The sequence below is a fragment of the Mixophyes fleayi genome, chromosome 6 (genome assembly GCF_038048845.1).
Source record: "Mixophyes fleayi isolate aMixFle1 chromosome 6, aMixFle1.hap1, whole genome shotgun sequence".
NCBI classification, from domain to species: Eukaryota; Metazoa; Chordata; class Amphibia; order Anura; family Limnodynastidae; genus Mixophyes; species Mixophyes fleayi.
The window spans coordinates 197,445,645-197,462,799 of NC_134407.1; the positions used below are offsets into that span (position 1 = coordinate 197,445,645).

Here is a 17,155-nt window from a genome sequence, read left to right on the forward strand (position 1 = left end):
GTTAGTTCTTATAATCGCCTCCATTTTATCATTTAAGTAATGACATTTTTTCCTGACATTATAATTATTTTTTTTAAATAGATGACCTCACCTAAAATATTGTAGAAGCAAATAGCAGCATCCATCTTGTTCATGAAGAAACCCCTGTTGAATGTGCATATGCAGCACTAGAATAATACATTATAATGGCGCCTGCGGTACCTGTGTGTTAGTGTGTGTTTCCTTTTTCATAAATAATGCTATATCTTCTTACTTGTATTATTAAACCGCTCAGGGGGAAAATGTAGACGTGAGTAAAGGTTGAGAGGATAATGCTGGAAAAATGACCTCTGTGGACTTCTGTGCAGTTCTTAGGACATAGGCCACATACATCATATGCTACCTAGATCTAGTAAAGACTAGAGAACACAAGGTGGGGGAGGGAGGGGAGAGGATATTCCCTGACACTGCTGTGTGAATGAGAGAGGCCCAGGGGTATATTTACTAAACTACAGGTTTGAAAAAGTAGAGCTGTTGCCTATAGCAACCAATCAGATTCTAGCTGTCATTTAGTAGACTGTACTAAATAAATGACAGCTAGAATCTGATTGGTTGCTATAGGCAACAGCTCCACCTTTCTCAAACCCACAGCTTAGTAAATATACCCCCCAGTCAGGGGCGGGCTGGCCTGGGGGGCAGGGGGGCAACAGCCCCCCGGGTTGCTGGGTCAGATGGCTATTAGGGCCGGGGGGTAGGTCGACATGTGTGGTCTGCGTTGATTGGGTTATGGTAGGAGAAATCTATGATTGCTGTTTTCTCGGTTTTTATGGCTGATCGCACCTTAGACAATACCTATTCCCTAAGGGCATTTGTTAGCTTGTTGTTTTATACCTTGTTGTTCCGCATATATTTACATCGCTTGTTTTTGTTATTACAGAAAGCAATCCAGAATGATTCCTTTGAGCTGTTTTTGGATGGCAACGAAACCACCCAGAGTGAACCAACAGACCGCGTGGTTGTGAATTTACCAGTTTGTCAACTGGCCGCTGATTTGCCAACTGTTCTAAAGCCTACGGAGCCTGAAAGAACTTTGTGCGAGCTGGAGACACAGAGCGTCTACGCCCAACATCCCCGCGACGCTCTACGGTGTCCAGCCGCTTCCCAGGCCAACACGAACACTTTCTTAGACACAGCCGCGGCTCCCGAAAGAACGCGTTTGTTGAACACGTCTTTATGTAAAAAACATTTCAGTTTAAACACGTGCGAGACGTTAAGACTCTATTCTGCTGCCTATTCAATAAGCCAGAAGGTAAAACTGGAAAATAGTAATAATGTCGTTTTAAGAGATATGAAGAAGTTTTACAGCGTGGATGCTCACAGTGCCCTTAATAAAACAACCTCGTGGTTGGATGATGCCAGGAGACATTCTATTGAAATCTGTTCTATGGAAAACACTTTGTCTCGCTACCCAGCTTCCCGTTCCTGTGGCTTCATTAGCCATATACTGAATGAGAAAGAGGATTTCCAGACAGTGCATAGAACAGGCGGACACATACCTTGTTGCCCGGAGTGCATGCCCCCACCAGTGACTTCTGGGCACCCGTGCTTGGAGGCAGAAGCTTTAAGAAGACAATCATACTCGTTAGATTCAAAGGACCTCCCTAAGATTGTTGACCCCTTAGTTAAAGAGATGTCAATATCTTAATTTCTATTGATCACTTTTCTATCCGTACAATTGGGCAGAAACCCTGCTTATTTGTGAACGTTGTTACGAAACCATGAGCTGTTTCGCTGGGTTTAGACTGATAAACGTTACGGTTGGCAGCCCTGGGGATATACTTGAACACCTGCTCTTATTGGACAGACAGCAATACACTTTCCAAAAGGATTTTCACGTTTGTTTAGCTAGTCAACTCATTATGTTATTTTTTATATAAATAAACTCTCTGGAGTCTCTGTTTTGGTGGCAGCGTCGTTAAAAGTTTTTACCAAATATAAAATTGTTACCAGGGGTGGAAGTGGAAATTTAGACGTGGCGGTTTGGGAAATGTAAGTGAATGGAGTTTGATAGTTTTACAATGAAGGCTGTAGGACAAGTTGCTAATTACAGATAGAATGCAGGGTTATTGATAAAAAGACAGACAAGATGCTTCCATGAGACAATCCTTTTATATGGGTGTGCTTTCTACATTCTATCATGAAGGACATAAGTGGGAGTGGCTTGTGGGTTGAGAACATTGACGGAAAAAAGAGAAGTAAAAGATTCTAAACGAAACAGAAAAAGTAGTTATAATTAAGACTCCTAGGGGTATATTTATTACTAAACTGTGGGTTGGAAAAAGTGGAGATGTTGCCAATAGCAACCAATCAGATTCTAGCTGTCATTTTATAGAATGAACTAAATAACTAGAACCTTATTGGTTGCACTTTTTCCAAAGCCGCAGTTTAGTAAATATACCCCCTAGTATATAACAGAATAACAGAAGAACCAAAATCAACCTTTAAGTATTTAGCAAAAGAAGGCTGATGTAGTAGAGTTCAGTTTACATGCAAAGTACATTCCTTATGTGTGTATTTGTTTGAGTACAAATTTAGTATTTTCAACTGTGCTTGCAGGAGCGACAGCTTGGGTGATTCCAGCCATGCATGAAAATCCCATATTATGCACTGAGAAGTATGTATAATCAAATTGTGGTTTCTTTTTTTTATTATAAAATTGCAGAAATATCTTTTTCCGTTGTTTTACATTGCTCCCATCATCCCCTGGGGCCTTGCAGTAAATGGGAGGGTTAGGAGAGAAGCCGGGACACCAGGCACTGTAAGTGTCATGGGATGGAAGACTACATAGCCTGCGATCCTTGTGGCGGAATGGCTCTAATAATGGGAGAGATGGAATGTAACATTTCTTCATCCACTCCCAGCCGGGAAGTAGATTATTGGCAGATTGTGCATGTAACATAGTAACATAGTTGATGAGGTTGAAAAAAGACACCAGTCCATCAAGTTCAACCTATTTTGGATCTACTGCGATCCTGCACTTATATTTGAAATTAATCCAGAGTAAGCAACCGCCCATCTGTTTCAATTGTGAAAATCCCCCCAGATATTGCAGTCCTATTTTTACCCTATATCCACTACTATCCTTCATTTTAAATTAACGGTCGTATCCCTGGATACACCTTTCCGCTAAAAATTTGTCTAACCCTTTCTTAAACATATCTATTGAATCTGCCATCACAACCTTCCCTGGCAATGAATTCCATATCTTGACTGCCCTTACTGTAAAGAACCCCTTCCTTTGCTGGTTGTGAAATTTCCTCTCCTCTAACCTTAGGGGATGACCACGTGTCCTGTGTATGGTCCTTGGGGTAAAAAGTTCCCATGAAAGCTCTCTGTATTGACCCCTAATGTATTTGGACATAGTAATCATATCTCCCCTTAGGCGCCTCTTTTCTAAAGTAAACATCCTAAACTGGCTAACCTTTCCTCATAACTTAATGACTCCATACCCTTTATCAATTTTGTCGCCCTTCTCTGAACCCTTTCTAGTTCCAAATTATCTTTTTTATAGAGTGGTGCCCAGAACTGTACTGCATATTCAAGATGAGGTCTTACCAACGATTTATACAGTGGCAAAATTACACTGTCTTCCCTTGCATCTATGCCCCTTTTTATGCATGCCAATACATTGTTTGCCCTTGCAGCTGCTGCTTGACATTGAGCACTATTGCTAAGTCTACTGTCTACGAGCACTCCCAAATCCTTTTCCATTATAGATTCTCCTAAATTAATTCCATTTAATTTATAGATTGCGTTCTTGTTTTTGATCCCTGAATGCATAACCTTACATTTATCTGTGTTAAACCTCATATTCTATTTGGCCGCCCAATCCTCCAGTTTATTTAAGTCCCTCTGTAGAGAAGCTACATCTTGCTCTGATTTTATTACTTTACAGAGTTTAGTGTCATCTGCAAAAATAGAAACTTTACTCTCTAAACCATAACCAAGGTCATTAATAAATATATTAAAAAGGAGTGGTCCCAGCACGGAACCTTGAGGTACTCCACTTAAGACTTTTGACCAATTAGAAAATGTTCCATTTATCACAACTCTCTGTTCCCTATTCTCTAACCAGTTTTCGATCCAAGTACAAATTTTGATTCCTAGACCCAGTTCCCTTATTTTGTAAACCAACCTCTTGTGTGGCACTGTATCAAAGACCTTTGCAAAATCTAAGTAGACCACATCTACTGTCCTGCCCTGGTCTAAGTTCCCACTAACTTCTTCGTAGATTAGTTTGACATGACCTATCCCTCACAAATCCATGTTGATTCCCACTAATAATTTTATTGTGTACCAAGTAATCCTGAATACTGTCCCTTAAAATACCTTCCAGTAGTTTCCCCACTATAGATGTCAGGCTTACAGGTCTATAATTCTCTGGTTGTGTCCCCTTTTTAAACAACGGCACCACATCTGCTATTCGCCAATCCCTTGGTACTGAGCCTGATGAGATTGAATCTCGGAAATAGCTAGACCGCTATTCTTAATTTTCAGAGTTTAACTCCATAAGGACCCTTGGGTGTATGCCATCTGGACCTGGAGCTTTATTTATCTTAATATTCTTCAGTCGCCTTTGGACTTCTTCCTCTGACAACCAAGTATTAATTAATGGCATGGTTTCATTTCCATTTTTATGCATTACTCCTGCCATTTGTTCCTCTCTGGTAAATACTGAAGAAAAGAACGTGTTTAATACCTCTGCTTTTTCCTTAGTATCATTTATCAATTCACCCATCTCACGTCTTAGGGGTCCTATATTATCTTTTTTAATCCTTTTGTGATATTACATGTATTCAGTTGTGCCTGATGCCCATTTGGTGGATTTCTTGCTTACTCCATGACACGAACTGTAATAGATGATTTGTGTGGGTAGAGAATGGGGACTAAGGGGTATATTTACTAAACTGCGGGTTTGAAAAAGTGGAGATATTGCCTATAGCAACCAATCAGATTCTAGCTGTCATTTTGTAGAATGCACTAAATAAATGACAGCTAGAATCTGATTGGTTGCTATAGGCAACAGCTCCACTTTTTTAAACCCAGTTTAGTAAATATACCCCATGTCTCATTTTTTGGTGGTTCTGCCTATGTTTAAAAGAACTTTGGCTTCAACAAAATGGCTACCGTTATTTTTCTTATTTTTTGGCTAAGTTACGGCTGTAGTTCTTACTAAGTTACGGCTGTAGTGGTTTTCTGTGACTTTAGGAACAGTAAAAATGTCGTAAAAGTTGTTCTGCGGTTTCCTCCCTAAAGAGAGTGATATGAAGCACTGGGTGAGTAATTGTAACAGTAATTGTATTTTTTTTTTTTTTTATTTAAATGGATGTGAGGGGAGATTACCATTAATTTTGTAGAATTGTATTTATTTACAAGTAATTATATTAAATTGGTAAGATGGTCAAGATGGACTTTTTTTTTTTAAATTAACATACATTATTAGATTTATATAAATTGTAATTTGTAATTCTGCGATTATTTCGGCAATTTTTTTTTAGTGTTTTCTTTGTTTTGTTCCGAAACCAAGCATTTGGAGACCCAGTTATCAATCCAGTGTTCACCCCTGGGCATTGGGCTTCTAATTACGCCAATCCAGGTACTGTTGCTTCCATATATGGCAACATATGTGAAATAGCATGTAAAGCTACTACTTGAAATTAATATAGGTGAAAGGCTGTGTATTACTGAGCTGAATAATATAAATGAAAAACCTGAAGTCTTTACACATAACTACTGTAAATATATCCATTATGCTCTTTCTCTGCTCTGCATCCGGTTTCCATGTTAGGATGGAGGTCTTCTCACAGCAGTAAGAAATGCAGTGTGGATGGATTTGTTAATTCAACAAACAAAGCCGATGAAGATGGCTGGGGCCCCTGGTCTGGGATCCGTCTACCTTATATTCATTTCTTATTTTTACGTAGGCCTAACTGGTGGCAACCTTACTGTATGTCTCTAATCTTCAGAAATGGGCACAAGCTGCCTGGCGATATTCTTTTCAGAAATTGTGGGCATAAGTGTTTGTTTGTATTTTTTTTAATCGCCAACATGTTCCAGTACAGTTGAGTGGGAGAGCAGTGTAAAGCGGGACAGACTTCTCAATAAAATCCTAACTGTGCTGGACAATTCCCCATAATCACAACTGTCCAACCCTGTCACGAACACGCTCCCAGCTTCCGTGACTTTGAGTGTTTGCTGTATGAGGTTACACACGATTCCACCCTGCAGTCTTCTCTCCATCTCTCACCCCGGTTATAGTCCTGCTGAATCGCCCCCCACACCGCGCTCTTACACCCCCACACACTTCAGGTTTGCCACCACCTATTGAATAGGGGCAATAGGACCCCAAAATACTGCCCCACACTGGCACACAAGGCTTCTGGCTACCCACAGGTTAGCAGGGCCCAGCAATCAAAGTGTTAACTCTTCACACCTCCAGACTGTTACACAAATGTAAATGCAAGCAGACACTAGACTTGTTAGTCACCTGTATTAGCAAATCACACACCGGCATTCAAAGAGTTAACTTAATCGAGCTATATTCTTCTTAACAGGGTAATGGATTAGAGCAGTGTTTCCCAACCTTAGTCCTCAAGTACCCCTAACCCAGTGCATGTTTTTCATTCACTGCAGTTATGATTTAGGCCTTATTCCCCACAATTATGCGATAGGTTAACCCTTATAAACAAGCTCTCTATGTTCACGACAAAACCTGAATCAGGACAGTTGTCACACTGCACTCTCCTACCTGTTCTTGTCACTTTGTCAACCTACTGCAGCTGTGTGCAGTGAGGTCTTCAAAACAGATAACTCTTATTTAGGCATGTATAGAACAGACAGTTATTTAGGATTAATGTAAGAACCAGTTAAGAAATATTTGTCTTAGATTTACATGCCATGCACAATAAGCCAATCTGTGCAAGGTAACAAGTAGACCAGTTGCACGTATTCATCTATAGTCTAATATAGTAACTGTATTAGCAATGTATTAATGGGTAGTGAGTAATCAAAGCTCAATGTCCGTGCTCCACATCACTGGCAATTGAATCCCCCCTTAGTATGGTATTGTTATGTCTTATCCATCCGGACCAAATGGGATTTGCCTTTAGGTGCTATTTTGTAGGATGCTAAAAAGACATTTGACAGGGTTGACTGGACATGAGACTGATGAGCATAAGCTTTGAGTTCTCTGTATTTTCAGGACTGTTGTAAGGAACCTGTATACAAACTGCTTTGCTTAGATATGCAACATGGGTTACGCTTTGGAAGAGTTCACAATACGTAATTGGATGTAGCCCCTTTTGTTTGTTTTTTGCATGAAACGTTTTTCTTCATTGGATAGATTGTCCTAGCCATCAAGGTATCTTGACTGAATCTCAGAAATGTAAGGTCTCTCTCTTTGCAGGTGACACCTGCTTATCTTTTGTTGTCCCCTAACTGAACTTATTCTTTAGCTTTCCCGCATCTAATGCACAAATTATTACAATACAGAAAAAGTACCTGTGCTGCACGTCATTGTGTTATGGATATTTCACCTGCTGCCACCAGGTGTAGAAGGTGATCTCCACCTTCCCTAGTGTCAATCCAATAAACTCCTCGTACAAAAAGAGGTTATATGGTGCAAATATGTCTTACAGTTCTTTGACAGTAGCGTGTGCTATAATTGATGCAGTGACACTAACCATACAAATTTTGTTATCACTCGGTTGAAGTATATAGTGAAAGAAACATTCTATAAAATAAAAATTCTTTATGTATTTAAAAGAAAGTTAAGAGCATAAATAAATGGAATCAGTATCTTCAATAAGTTAAACACACACTTTAGACACATCAGAAATCCTTGCAGTCACTTAGTCAATTGGTGGCAGAATTCTAGGCTTTTCCTGTCCCTAAAAAGTTCTGCCTTACTAAAATAGGTTGGATAGGGGTAGCATAGCAAGTACACAGTAGTGTCCGAACTGCTACCCAGTGTGTCTAGTTAAATTATTGTTCAGTACTTGACTTTTTAAAGTATTTACAGTGCTCTTGTCTAGATGTTTAGGCTTCCTAAACTGTGAACACAGAATGAGGGATATGTCTTACCTGTAGTGGCGATTCTTCCTGGTTGGACTTTCACCGTTATCCCAGACTGACTTGCAGGATCGGCTACCTCCAGCACACTCGTAGTAGATCTTGAATAAAGTGGTGTAAGAATAGTCTTTGCCTTATTTTAATCCAAATGATCAAAAGATTAATAACATATCTGTAAAGCTAGTGTTGCAAATAGAGTATACATTCTACCCGCTGCATAATTATTCAGTAGAGCTGTAGAGACTAGGCATGCATAAAGATTGTGTCCAATGGGAGAGACACGGTTGCCAAAAACATTACTAGCTTGTCATATTTCATGTTAATTCACAGTTGAATTATGCAAAAGACTACTCTCAGATAATTACCACATTCAAGCTGACATCTTTGCATCTATAGCTTCAATAAAGCATAGGAAATAGTTAAGAAGTTAAATATATTTTAACACTGTAATCAGATTAAGGGGATCTGAATTACCCCCTACATGTACTACATTGTATTAAGTATTTAGTATTAACACTCCATAACCAGATATATGCCCTCCTATTTTGACTTAGCCATGAGTAGATCATTGGCCACTTTAATGAGGTTAGCCTTGTGGAGTGCAGAAGTCCGTTTGTTATGGCAGTATGCAAACCGCTTAAATAGTCTGGAAGTAAAATGGAGGAGAGAAATAGAGCAGGAGCTGGAGAGAGAGGTAGGGTCTTCAGAACAGGAGAGAAGAGCACATGTATGAAGATGGAAGTTAAGGTCCCAGTGGAGTAGGACAGGTGCCAGGTTCGAGGGGGAAAAGAACTGAGGGTGGGTATGTGACCGGAGGAGAAGGTGTGTGTAGAGAGAGATTTCTTGACAGAAGGTTTCGATTTTTGCCTTTGAAGTAGGTAGCAATGAGAGGAGAAGAAGAGAAGCATGATGGGGATGTGCAGAGAAGAGAGTTGATGTGGCAAAGAGGTGACGGGTTGGTCAACTGGGTGGATTTTAAGAGATTTAGGGGGGTATTTAATTGTTTGTTTTAACGCGCTAAACCCAAAAAAAACGAGCGCTCTAAAAATATTACCGTTAATACGGTAATTACTCGCTAAATTTCATCTCGCAGCTCCCTGAGCAGCGAGCTGAAATTCAGCCCGCTGGCAGCGAGTAAGTACCGTATTAACTGTTTACGCGCGCAAAATTACCGTATAATATGAAGATTTTTTAGAGCGCTCGTTTTTTTTTTGTTTTAGCGCGTTAAAACAAACAATTGAATACCCCCCTTAAAGTGATTTGTTTTATGAGAGAAAGCAATATAGTAAGAAGACAGGATACATTTGTTATGGAGGAAGCTTGTGTTGAAGCAAGATTTTCTCCATTGGTGATTGGTACGTCAGCACTTTTGCAGGTAGTGTGTCTGCTTGGGTTGGGGTTTGGATCGCCTAACACAGTGTGTAGGGGCCGGAGCTGCCTCGACTAGGGCTGCGGTGAGTGTAGTATTGTCGAATGAAACTGCAGCATTGGGGCAGGAGAGGGTAGATATGAGAGGAGTGGATCAAGTGAGACTGAGAAGAGGATCGGATCAATGTCATTTAGGCATCGCTGTGTGCCCATGGATTTGAGTGCAGGTTGGGCTGCAGGCAGCAAGTTGGGGTAGAAGGAAAGAAGTGGAAACAGAGTATAAGAAACTGGAGATGGCACAGAGATTGGAGAACACAAGATCCAGGTAAGGTGTTTACTGCAATGGGTGTGAGATCATGTCCACTGATAAAGACCGCAGGATGAATTAAGCACGAGATGAAGAGGTGACAGTGCCAGTAGGGTTGTAGATGGATGTTGAAATCCCTTAGAAAAAGAGTGGAAGGGAGATAGATAACAGCAACGCAGATGTGGAAAGAAGCGATTTATGGAATGGACTTCAAAGGAGAAGGAGATGGAGGGTTCAGGAGAGATGACAATCAGGGGACAATAGGAAGCCTACTCCACCACCTTGTCAGTCACCGGGTCGAGCCCTGTGGGTGAAGGAGAGACCCCCATAGGAGAGAGCAGCAATGGAAGCAATGTAAGAGAGAGTGTGAGCCAGGTTCCGGTCATGGCAAGGAGACTGAAGGAGTAAGAGAGTAATCAGTCACGAATGGATGCATATGTATTGCAGACAGATGTAGCATTGCAAATTGCACAGGAATGGGGGAGGTGGGAAGGTAGAGAAGTAAGAATGAAGGTGGAAGGGTTGTAGATTTGTGGTGAGTTGGAGGAAGAACGTGAGCAGGTAATAGGGATTGTGTGGGTCAGTGGGAAATGTCACCAGCAGCCAAGAGGAGGTGGATGAGAAAGAAGACCAGGGAGGGAGATATGTGGGTGAGAAGGTAATTACAGTCAGTGTAGGTTAGGTAGAGATTCGAGTGCTGAGAGCAGAGCATTTGAAGATACAGGCAGGGGAAGTAATGAAGGGAAGGGTAGAGTTCAGATGTTGGGAGAGAGGACAGGAGCAGGTAATTAGGAGGTGGGTGACAAATGTTTGTATGGAAGGTGGTGAGAAGAACCCATGTGACATTAGAGGGATGAGAATAGCTGAATCAACCAGTACATGGCAGAGAAGGGGTGGTAGTAAACACGGAGAATGCTAAGCAGGAGTGACAGAGGCAGTAGGCGATAACCAAGAGCAGGAACGAGGGAGTGTAAAGGATATTAGTAAACTGTGGTGAATAACAGAAAAGGAGCCAATGTGAGATGGAGTGAGAGATAAGGAGCTAGTGGCAGAATTAGAAACAAACTGGTTGTCAGAGGACTAGCCCAAAAAGATTTACTAAAACTTCTAAAAAGAAGAAGTGAAGGTATTGCACATAGATCCCTTTATCTCCGTGATGGGCAACATGATACACTGGGCGGCCCTCTAGACTTTAAAAAAGCTGCACTTTACCCCTATTCTCAGTAATAAGTCAAAACCATACCATTAATCTAAGAAAAAAGATGTCAATCTGTAATAATCTCTCAGCCGACGTGTTAAACAAGTGTTACAAGTTTTTAAGAAACAAAACAGTAAAGCAGGAAGGAGCTTGGGGGCCCCAAATTAGGGCTGGGAGGGCCAAGCGCGCCCCTTAGGCCGCCGGTTAACTATCACTGATTTATCTAGTATATGCTAGAAAATGATAGCAAGAATTTGATTAGTTGCTATGGGCAACACCTCCACTGTTCCTTTTTATAAGTTTTAGTAAATCTACCCCTAGGTTTAAATCCTTTTATTAAATCTTAATCTGTGGGACTCACATGAAAAAATATAGAATCGTGTTAGCGCTCTGACTGTTCTCCTGCCTCTCCCAACCAACGCTAGCTTCCTCCTGCTACGGATTCTGCTTCTTGGAGACTAGATGTTGCAAAAGTAGAACAATCTGCACTACAAAGCAATGACTAATTCCAATTTCAAGATAAATGATTTGTTGCACTGCTATAAGTGACAAAGTCCGACGGATATGCATTACTGAAAAAAAATCATGCACTCAGTCCACAGCAACATGAAAACATTTCAAGAGATCTGGGGGTAAATGCATCAAATTCTGATTTCTGCAAGTCGCCGGAAATCCGCGACTTTGCAGGGAAAATTTAAAGCGGCGCTGGCTTGTACATTTACCCCCTGGGCTCCGTCTAAAAACGGGATAAAGGTCGCAGAAAACTCTTATCAGGAGTAATGTCCTTTCAAGTCACAAAAACAGCATTTGCAAGAGATCGTGTCTTGTGCTTGAGACAGGTTATGATTCCCTTGCTGAAAGCCAGGAGATATAATCTCAACAGTCTGCTTGTAATTCATACAATGTAATGGTATGGCTATGTATATTTAATATAACCAATAAAATCAAAAACAACCATTAAGCAGTAGTAAGATAACTGCTGTGCAATAAAGTATCAAGCAAATCATAAATCTAACTAAAAACCTTTGAGACTTGACTAAAGGCCCAAACGAATTCTGGATTCAATGGGGCATATTATATTGTCCGTGTTACTCACAAAAGTAACGCGGCTTGTGCACTATTACCGTTATCACAGTAATAGTGTGCGTAATTACGGTACCTTTAACGCCTGATTTCAGTTTGCAGCTCCCTGAGCTGCGAGCTGAAATCCGGGTTAGAATTACCGTAATAACGGTAATACTTTCCACGCCGCGTTACTTTTGCGAGTAACCCGGACAATTGACAATATGCCCCAATGTGTCCCTCAGATAGAATCAATGAATACATTTATTGGTAGATATTTATTCAATGAGAAACATGCGCTTATTTGTGTTTTATGAGGTCATAAAAAAACCCGCTACAAATGGTAATGGTAAACATTTCCTTTATTCAAATATCAATATATGGCTGTATATATTTGTTGCATACCAAGAGCAGACTTTATAGAGGAGATACTTGCTGCAAGCAACAGCAGCAGGAGACACTTAAACCTTAATAACTTGCTTTGCCTTCCTCCCGATCAACAGAATTAGAAATGATGACTTTGATTTACCTGGGTCTTTTTTCATGATGAAACTTGCTGTCCTACGCTGTCCACCCACCGCAGATAACAGCTTATTTAATAAAGCCTCTTTTAAAACAAATTTGTTGCAAAACTAATATTTAAAATAAGAAATAGCACTTTGCACCTTCACATAAACAATTGAAATACTGTGTAGTTTCTCACCAAATTCACTTCATACCCTACACAAACGGACTGGTCACTTGCACGTTAAATAGATAAAAAGAAACATAAAATTATATTTACCCTGCTTTAACTATTCTTAATGTAAACTTTTTTTTTTATCCTTTGCACGCACTAAGAACGAATCAATCTTACGCCATTTTTCATCTTATGATGTAACTAGTTCACACCTCCAGTGGTCACATGACTTATTAATTGCGCGCGCCATTAAAATAAAGAAATAAAAAAGTTTTTGTCTTCCATCAACCGCACATGCTACAGAATGCCAACAATATATAGCTGACATACATTTACTTAAAATGTGTGTAAACAGATTATTGAGAGGTACCTGAAGAACCTGGTCCAAAATATTTTGACCAAACATCTTTACTCAGTTATCCATATTAGATTAAGTTTACGTTTTCATCTGTAGTGGAATAATATTCTTGATTAATTATCTATATTTTGTATTCCTTATTTATAATATTTTGTATCTTCCTATATCTCTTACTCACTTACTTTAGAAACAACTTACTGTTATTTCTGATCGTTTCTGCTTAAAACCGAGCTGCTCAATTCGAGAGAGAAGGATGGATATCTGAGTGTGAACTACATTAACTCATATTACTCCGAGGCTAAATAGAAGCCAGGCTAATTACCATCCAGTCTATCTCCATGGTGTAACCGAACGTTCACTCATCACACCTCTGTGTGTGTCTGCTCCACAAACTCCAATACCAGGTTACCCCACACAGCAGGTAAACTTTTAACAACATCCTTGTTAACTGGCTGAACTGCAAATTCCAGCTTGCCGGGGGCAGGTTTGCACGGATCTGGCACAGCCAGGTCAACCACACGGTAAATGCAAGCGTGTGCCAATCCCAGGAGGTGAGGCTGGGAGGCAGGTGCTCTGTGGCAGGTAACACCCCGGCAGTATATACGAAAGTGTCTAATGTTGTCCATAGGATGACTCCAGCGGAGGGTTAGGCTGACAAACAACTGATTGCTTTCTGGATCTCTCCGCCAGTGGATATGAGACAAGGAGAGGTCAGATGGCTGCACAGGACTTGGCGGAGGTAGGGAGGCATCCAGGATCTAAGATGAAGAGCATGTATTACTGTCAGTGACACACAAACATGATGCACCATCAAGTCACATGCTTGGTTGCATAGGGAGAGGAATCAGTAGCTGAAAGAAGTAATAACGCCACTGTATAGGTCATTGGTACGGCTTCATCTAGAATACTGTGTACAGTTCTGGAGGCCATATCTCCAGAAGGATATAAATACATTAGAGACTGTACAAAGAAGGGCAACTAAAATGGTGCATGGTCTACAGTACAAAACTTACTAGGAAAGACTAAAAGAACTTAATATGCATAGTTTGGAGCAGAGAAGGGAACAGGGGGACATGATAGAAACTTTCAAATATATCAAGGGTTTGAACAAGGTACAGGAGGGAACCATTCTTCAAAGGGAGAGAAGTACTATAACACGAGGACATGCACTGACACTGGGGGGAAGTAGGTTCAGAGGAAATTTGAGGAAAAAGTACTTCACAGAAAAGGTAGTGGAAAAGCCTCCCATCAGAGGTGGTAGAGGCTAATACAGTAGAGCAGTTTAAACATGCTTGGGCTAGACCTAAGAATATCCTTATAAAGAATAAATGATCAAATAGGGTTTAAGGTATCATAGGTAATAAACAAAAATGGGCAGACTGGATGGGCCAAGCGGTCCTTATCTGCCGTCAAATTCTATGTATCTATGAATTTTAGTTTGTTATGTGAAATGAAAGGCATCAGCTGTGGAAAGAATAGCCTTTTTGAGAAAATGTCTTACCCTTATTTCTCCGATGCGACACACAAAGCTCTCCTCTTCTTTGTTGGGCATCGTGTTGGAAAAATGTACGGACAAGCTGGTCAGAAGACACCCGCTAAGGCGCACCTCGTAGTACCTGAAATAAAGTGGTGTAACACACGTAGTAGATGAACCCACTAATAAAACTACATGACCCCTCACCTAGAATTCATTACCAACTAAAATATAATCTGAGTCAGTATCCAGGTCGGTTGTTCAATTCTGTCATTGGTCCATCGGAGAAATGAGCTAAATTGTACCGATTTGATTGTGGAACTGATGTTTTCCCAGAGATGCAACGTTCTGGTCCCATAGCCTCGAAGCGCTACAGAATCTCCTGGCATTATATAAATAAATGATGATGATGATAACCTTACTAGTGTGTTTCTAAGTGCATCTGGGGGTAAATGTATTAACCTGCCCTTCTAGCAAACGCGGACAAATTTAAAACGGTAATGTGATTAAAGGCAAATCTTGCTTTAATATTGGCTTGAGTGAATATTGGAAAGATAGGAATTCCATTGCCACAATGTCTAATATCCAAGTCTGGCCTGGACACTTCCATGGTATGGAGAGGTGGTGCGGAAGAGCATATAGAAGCAACTATTTGTCAGTAAAATCACTTTAGTTAGGTTATTTGCTCGTGGACAGGTAGTTGCTAACGACAAGTGAACACAATTATAAAACTGCCACCAAATCATCGGATCCCATATCAGATTTTTTTTTAGATCTTTTGACACTCTAGTATGCTACTTGTATATATTAATCATCTGCAGTACAGGAGCAAATGCACACCTCTACAATGCAGTGAGGATACGCAAAGTATTGGTGCTTTTAAAGCACGGTGACTAGAAAACTTTGTATGTCATTAGTCACACAGCTTGGACAGCGGCCTCCTCTGGGCTGCAAACACGAGGACGGGAACTCACGGTATTCCATCTACACATGTAGTGAGTATAAGACTGCAAGGAAAGATTTAAAGTTGATGCATTGACTTCATACAAATGTTCAACAAGTCACACTAACCGTTTCACCCAGTCAGAGTCATTGTCCTGTTGAGGGTCTGTAAGAAACTGGGGAGGGTCTGAAAGGGACTCCAGTCTTTGTATCGTCCCTGGCACTGCAGGACACAGGAGAAAAACTGTAACCTAAACTATTCTATGGAAAGTTAAGGGGTACAAACTGACTGAGACACTGAATTCGCAACTAAAAACATCTCAAAACAGACATTTTGTCAAACACTTTAAAAGTCATGGTAAAGTAATACAGGCAATAAGTAAGTAACTTAATGCCATGATCCTTCAGAAACTGAGCGAGAGTTATGAGATCACACATTAGAATAGGGTGTAAATGTTGGCCCATTAGTCAGACTCTTTAAATTTAATGTACATATATAATTACAAAATAATCAATCAGGAAATAGTATTTTCTACAACGTAGGCTGCCACACACACTGGGTTATCATGCTTGAGTCAGAAGGACCAGCTCGCTCAATCAAAATAGGAACTGATTATATTTTTTTATAAAGAATGATGAAATATCTGTTGTGCGTATGACATCCATAATGTGGCTGCATCCACATAAACTGTGTGGGTCGCATTTGATTGCGTTGACCACCCGGTATCATTGTAATCTGCACTGTGTCTGCTCACTCACATTGGAGATATAAATCAGTTATTTGGCAATCAGAAAAACAGGATCAGACACTGTACAGATGAACTGTTTATATACAACCAAATACCCCTGGAACATCAAACTTTATCAGTTTTTGAATTTAAATGAGGTTATTTAAATTCCAAGAATTACTTTTCACCAAATGTTTTGTTATTGAAACCTCTTGCCTATACTGATCAGAAAGTGAGATACAATCAATACCAGAGTGTATCTGTTAAATAACTTTAGAAATCCTTCTGTTCTCCACTGAAAGCTTGTCATGCTGGGGATTTCAATCACTATGACACAGTAATAGGGGCTAAACCATTTGCAGGAGCACATATGGCGATTCATTGCAGAACATTGGCATTCACCCTTGTATGAGGACACATTTTCGAGTGGAAACCCTTAAAATAAGTTGAAGATATTCCAATAGGATTACAGGTGAGCTATACTAATAAATGTAAATGAAATTAATCAGCTGCAATTCACCTTGTGTTGGTTTGTGCACCGGTGGCAGGGAAATTAGATTGTAAATCTCCAATGGAGCAGGGACTGATGAGAATGAATAAACATTACCTGTACTGCGCTGCACAATATGTTGGCACTATATAAATGAAGGATAATAATAATAATAAAAATATTATAATAATTTTCCACTAAGTCTTTGCAGAAGTGACGTAAAACCTCAACATTTAGAACACCAAAAAAAGTTAGATACACCCTGCTAGAGTGTACCTCACCATTAAGAAATTACAGGCAGGGGCTTCAGTAAATAAAAATAACCATTAGGGTCTAGTAAAGTGAAACAGTCAAGGTCACCAAACATGAAATTATCCTTGAACATAGCCAATCATGACAGTAAGTAAATGTGTTTCTTTCCTGTACAAGAGTCAAGAAAC

At 40.2% G+C, this 17,155-nt stretch overlaps 2 protein-coding genes and 1 long non-coding RNA gene across 11 annotated transcripts in view; 1 reads left to right on the top strand and 2 right to left on the bottom strand.

The window, feature by feature from the left end:
• The window catches only part of CACNA1G (calcium voltage-gated channel subunit alpha1 G), a 141,689-nt gene extending 139,754 nt beyond the window's left edge, over positions 1-1,935 (top strand). For all 6 annotated transcript variants that reach the window (XM_075177930.1, XM_075177936.1, XM_075177933.1 and 3 more), the window contains one exon: positions 917-1,935. In XM_075177930.1, the coding sequence (XP_075034031.1) occupies positions 917-1,684 (768 nt within the window). In that variant the 3' untranslated portion in view covers positions 1,685-1,935. The remainder of the gene's footprint in view (positions 1-916) is intronic.
• LOC142095132 (uncharacterized) overlaps positions 1-17,155 on the bottom strand; it is a 255,687-nt gene that overhangs the window by 91,027 nt on the left and 147,505 nt on the right. The gene's annotated exons all lie outside the window — the stretch shown is intronic.
• Positions 12,389-17,155, bottom strand: part of ENGASE (endo-beta-N-acetylglucosaminidase) — a 34,004-nt gene continuing 29,237 nt past the window's right edge. For all 3 annotated transcript variants that reach the window (XM_075177940.1, XM_075177941.1, XM_075177939.1), the window contains 3 exons: positions 15,627-15,720; positions 14,583-14,697; positions 12,389-13,839 (listed from right to left, as the gene is read on the bottom strand). In XM_075177940.1, coding sequence (XP_075034041.1) covers positions 13,444-13,839; positions 14,583-14,697; positions 15,627-15,720 — 605 coding nt within the window. In that variant the 3' untranslated portion in view covers positions 12,389-13,443. The remainder of the gene's footprint in view (positions 13,840-14,582; positions 14,698-15,626; positions 15,721-17,155) is intronic.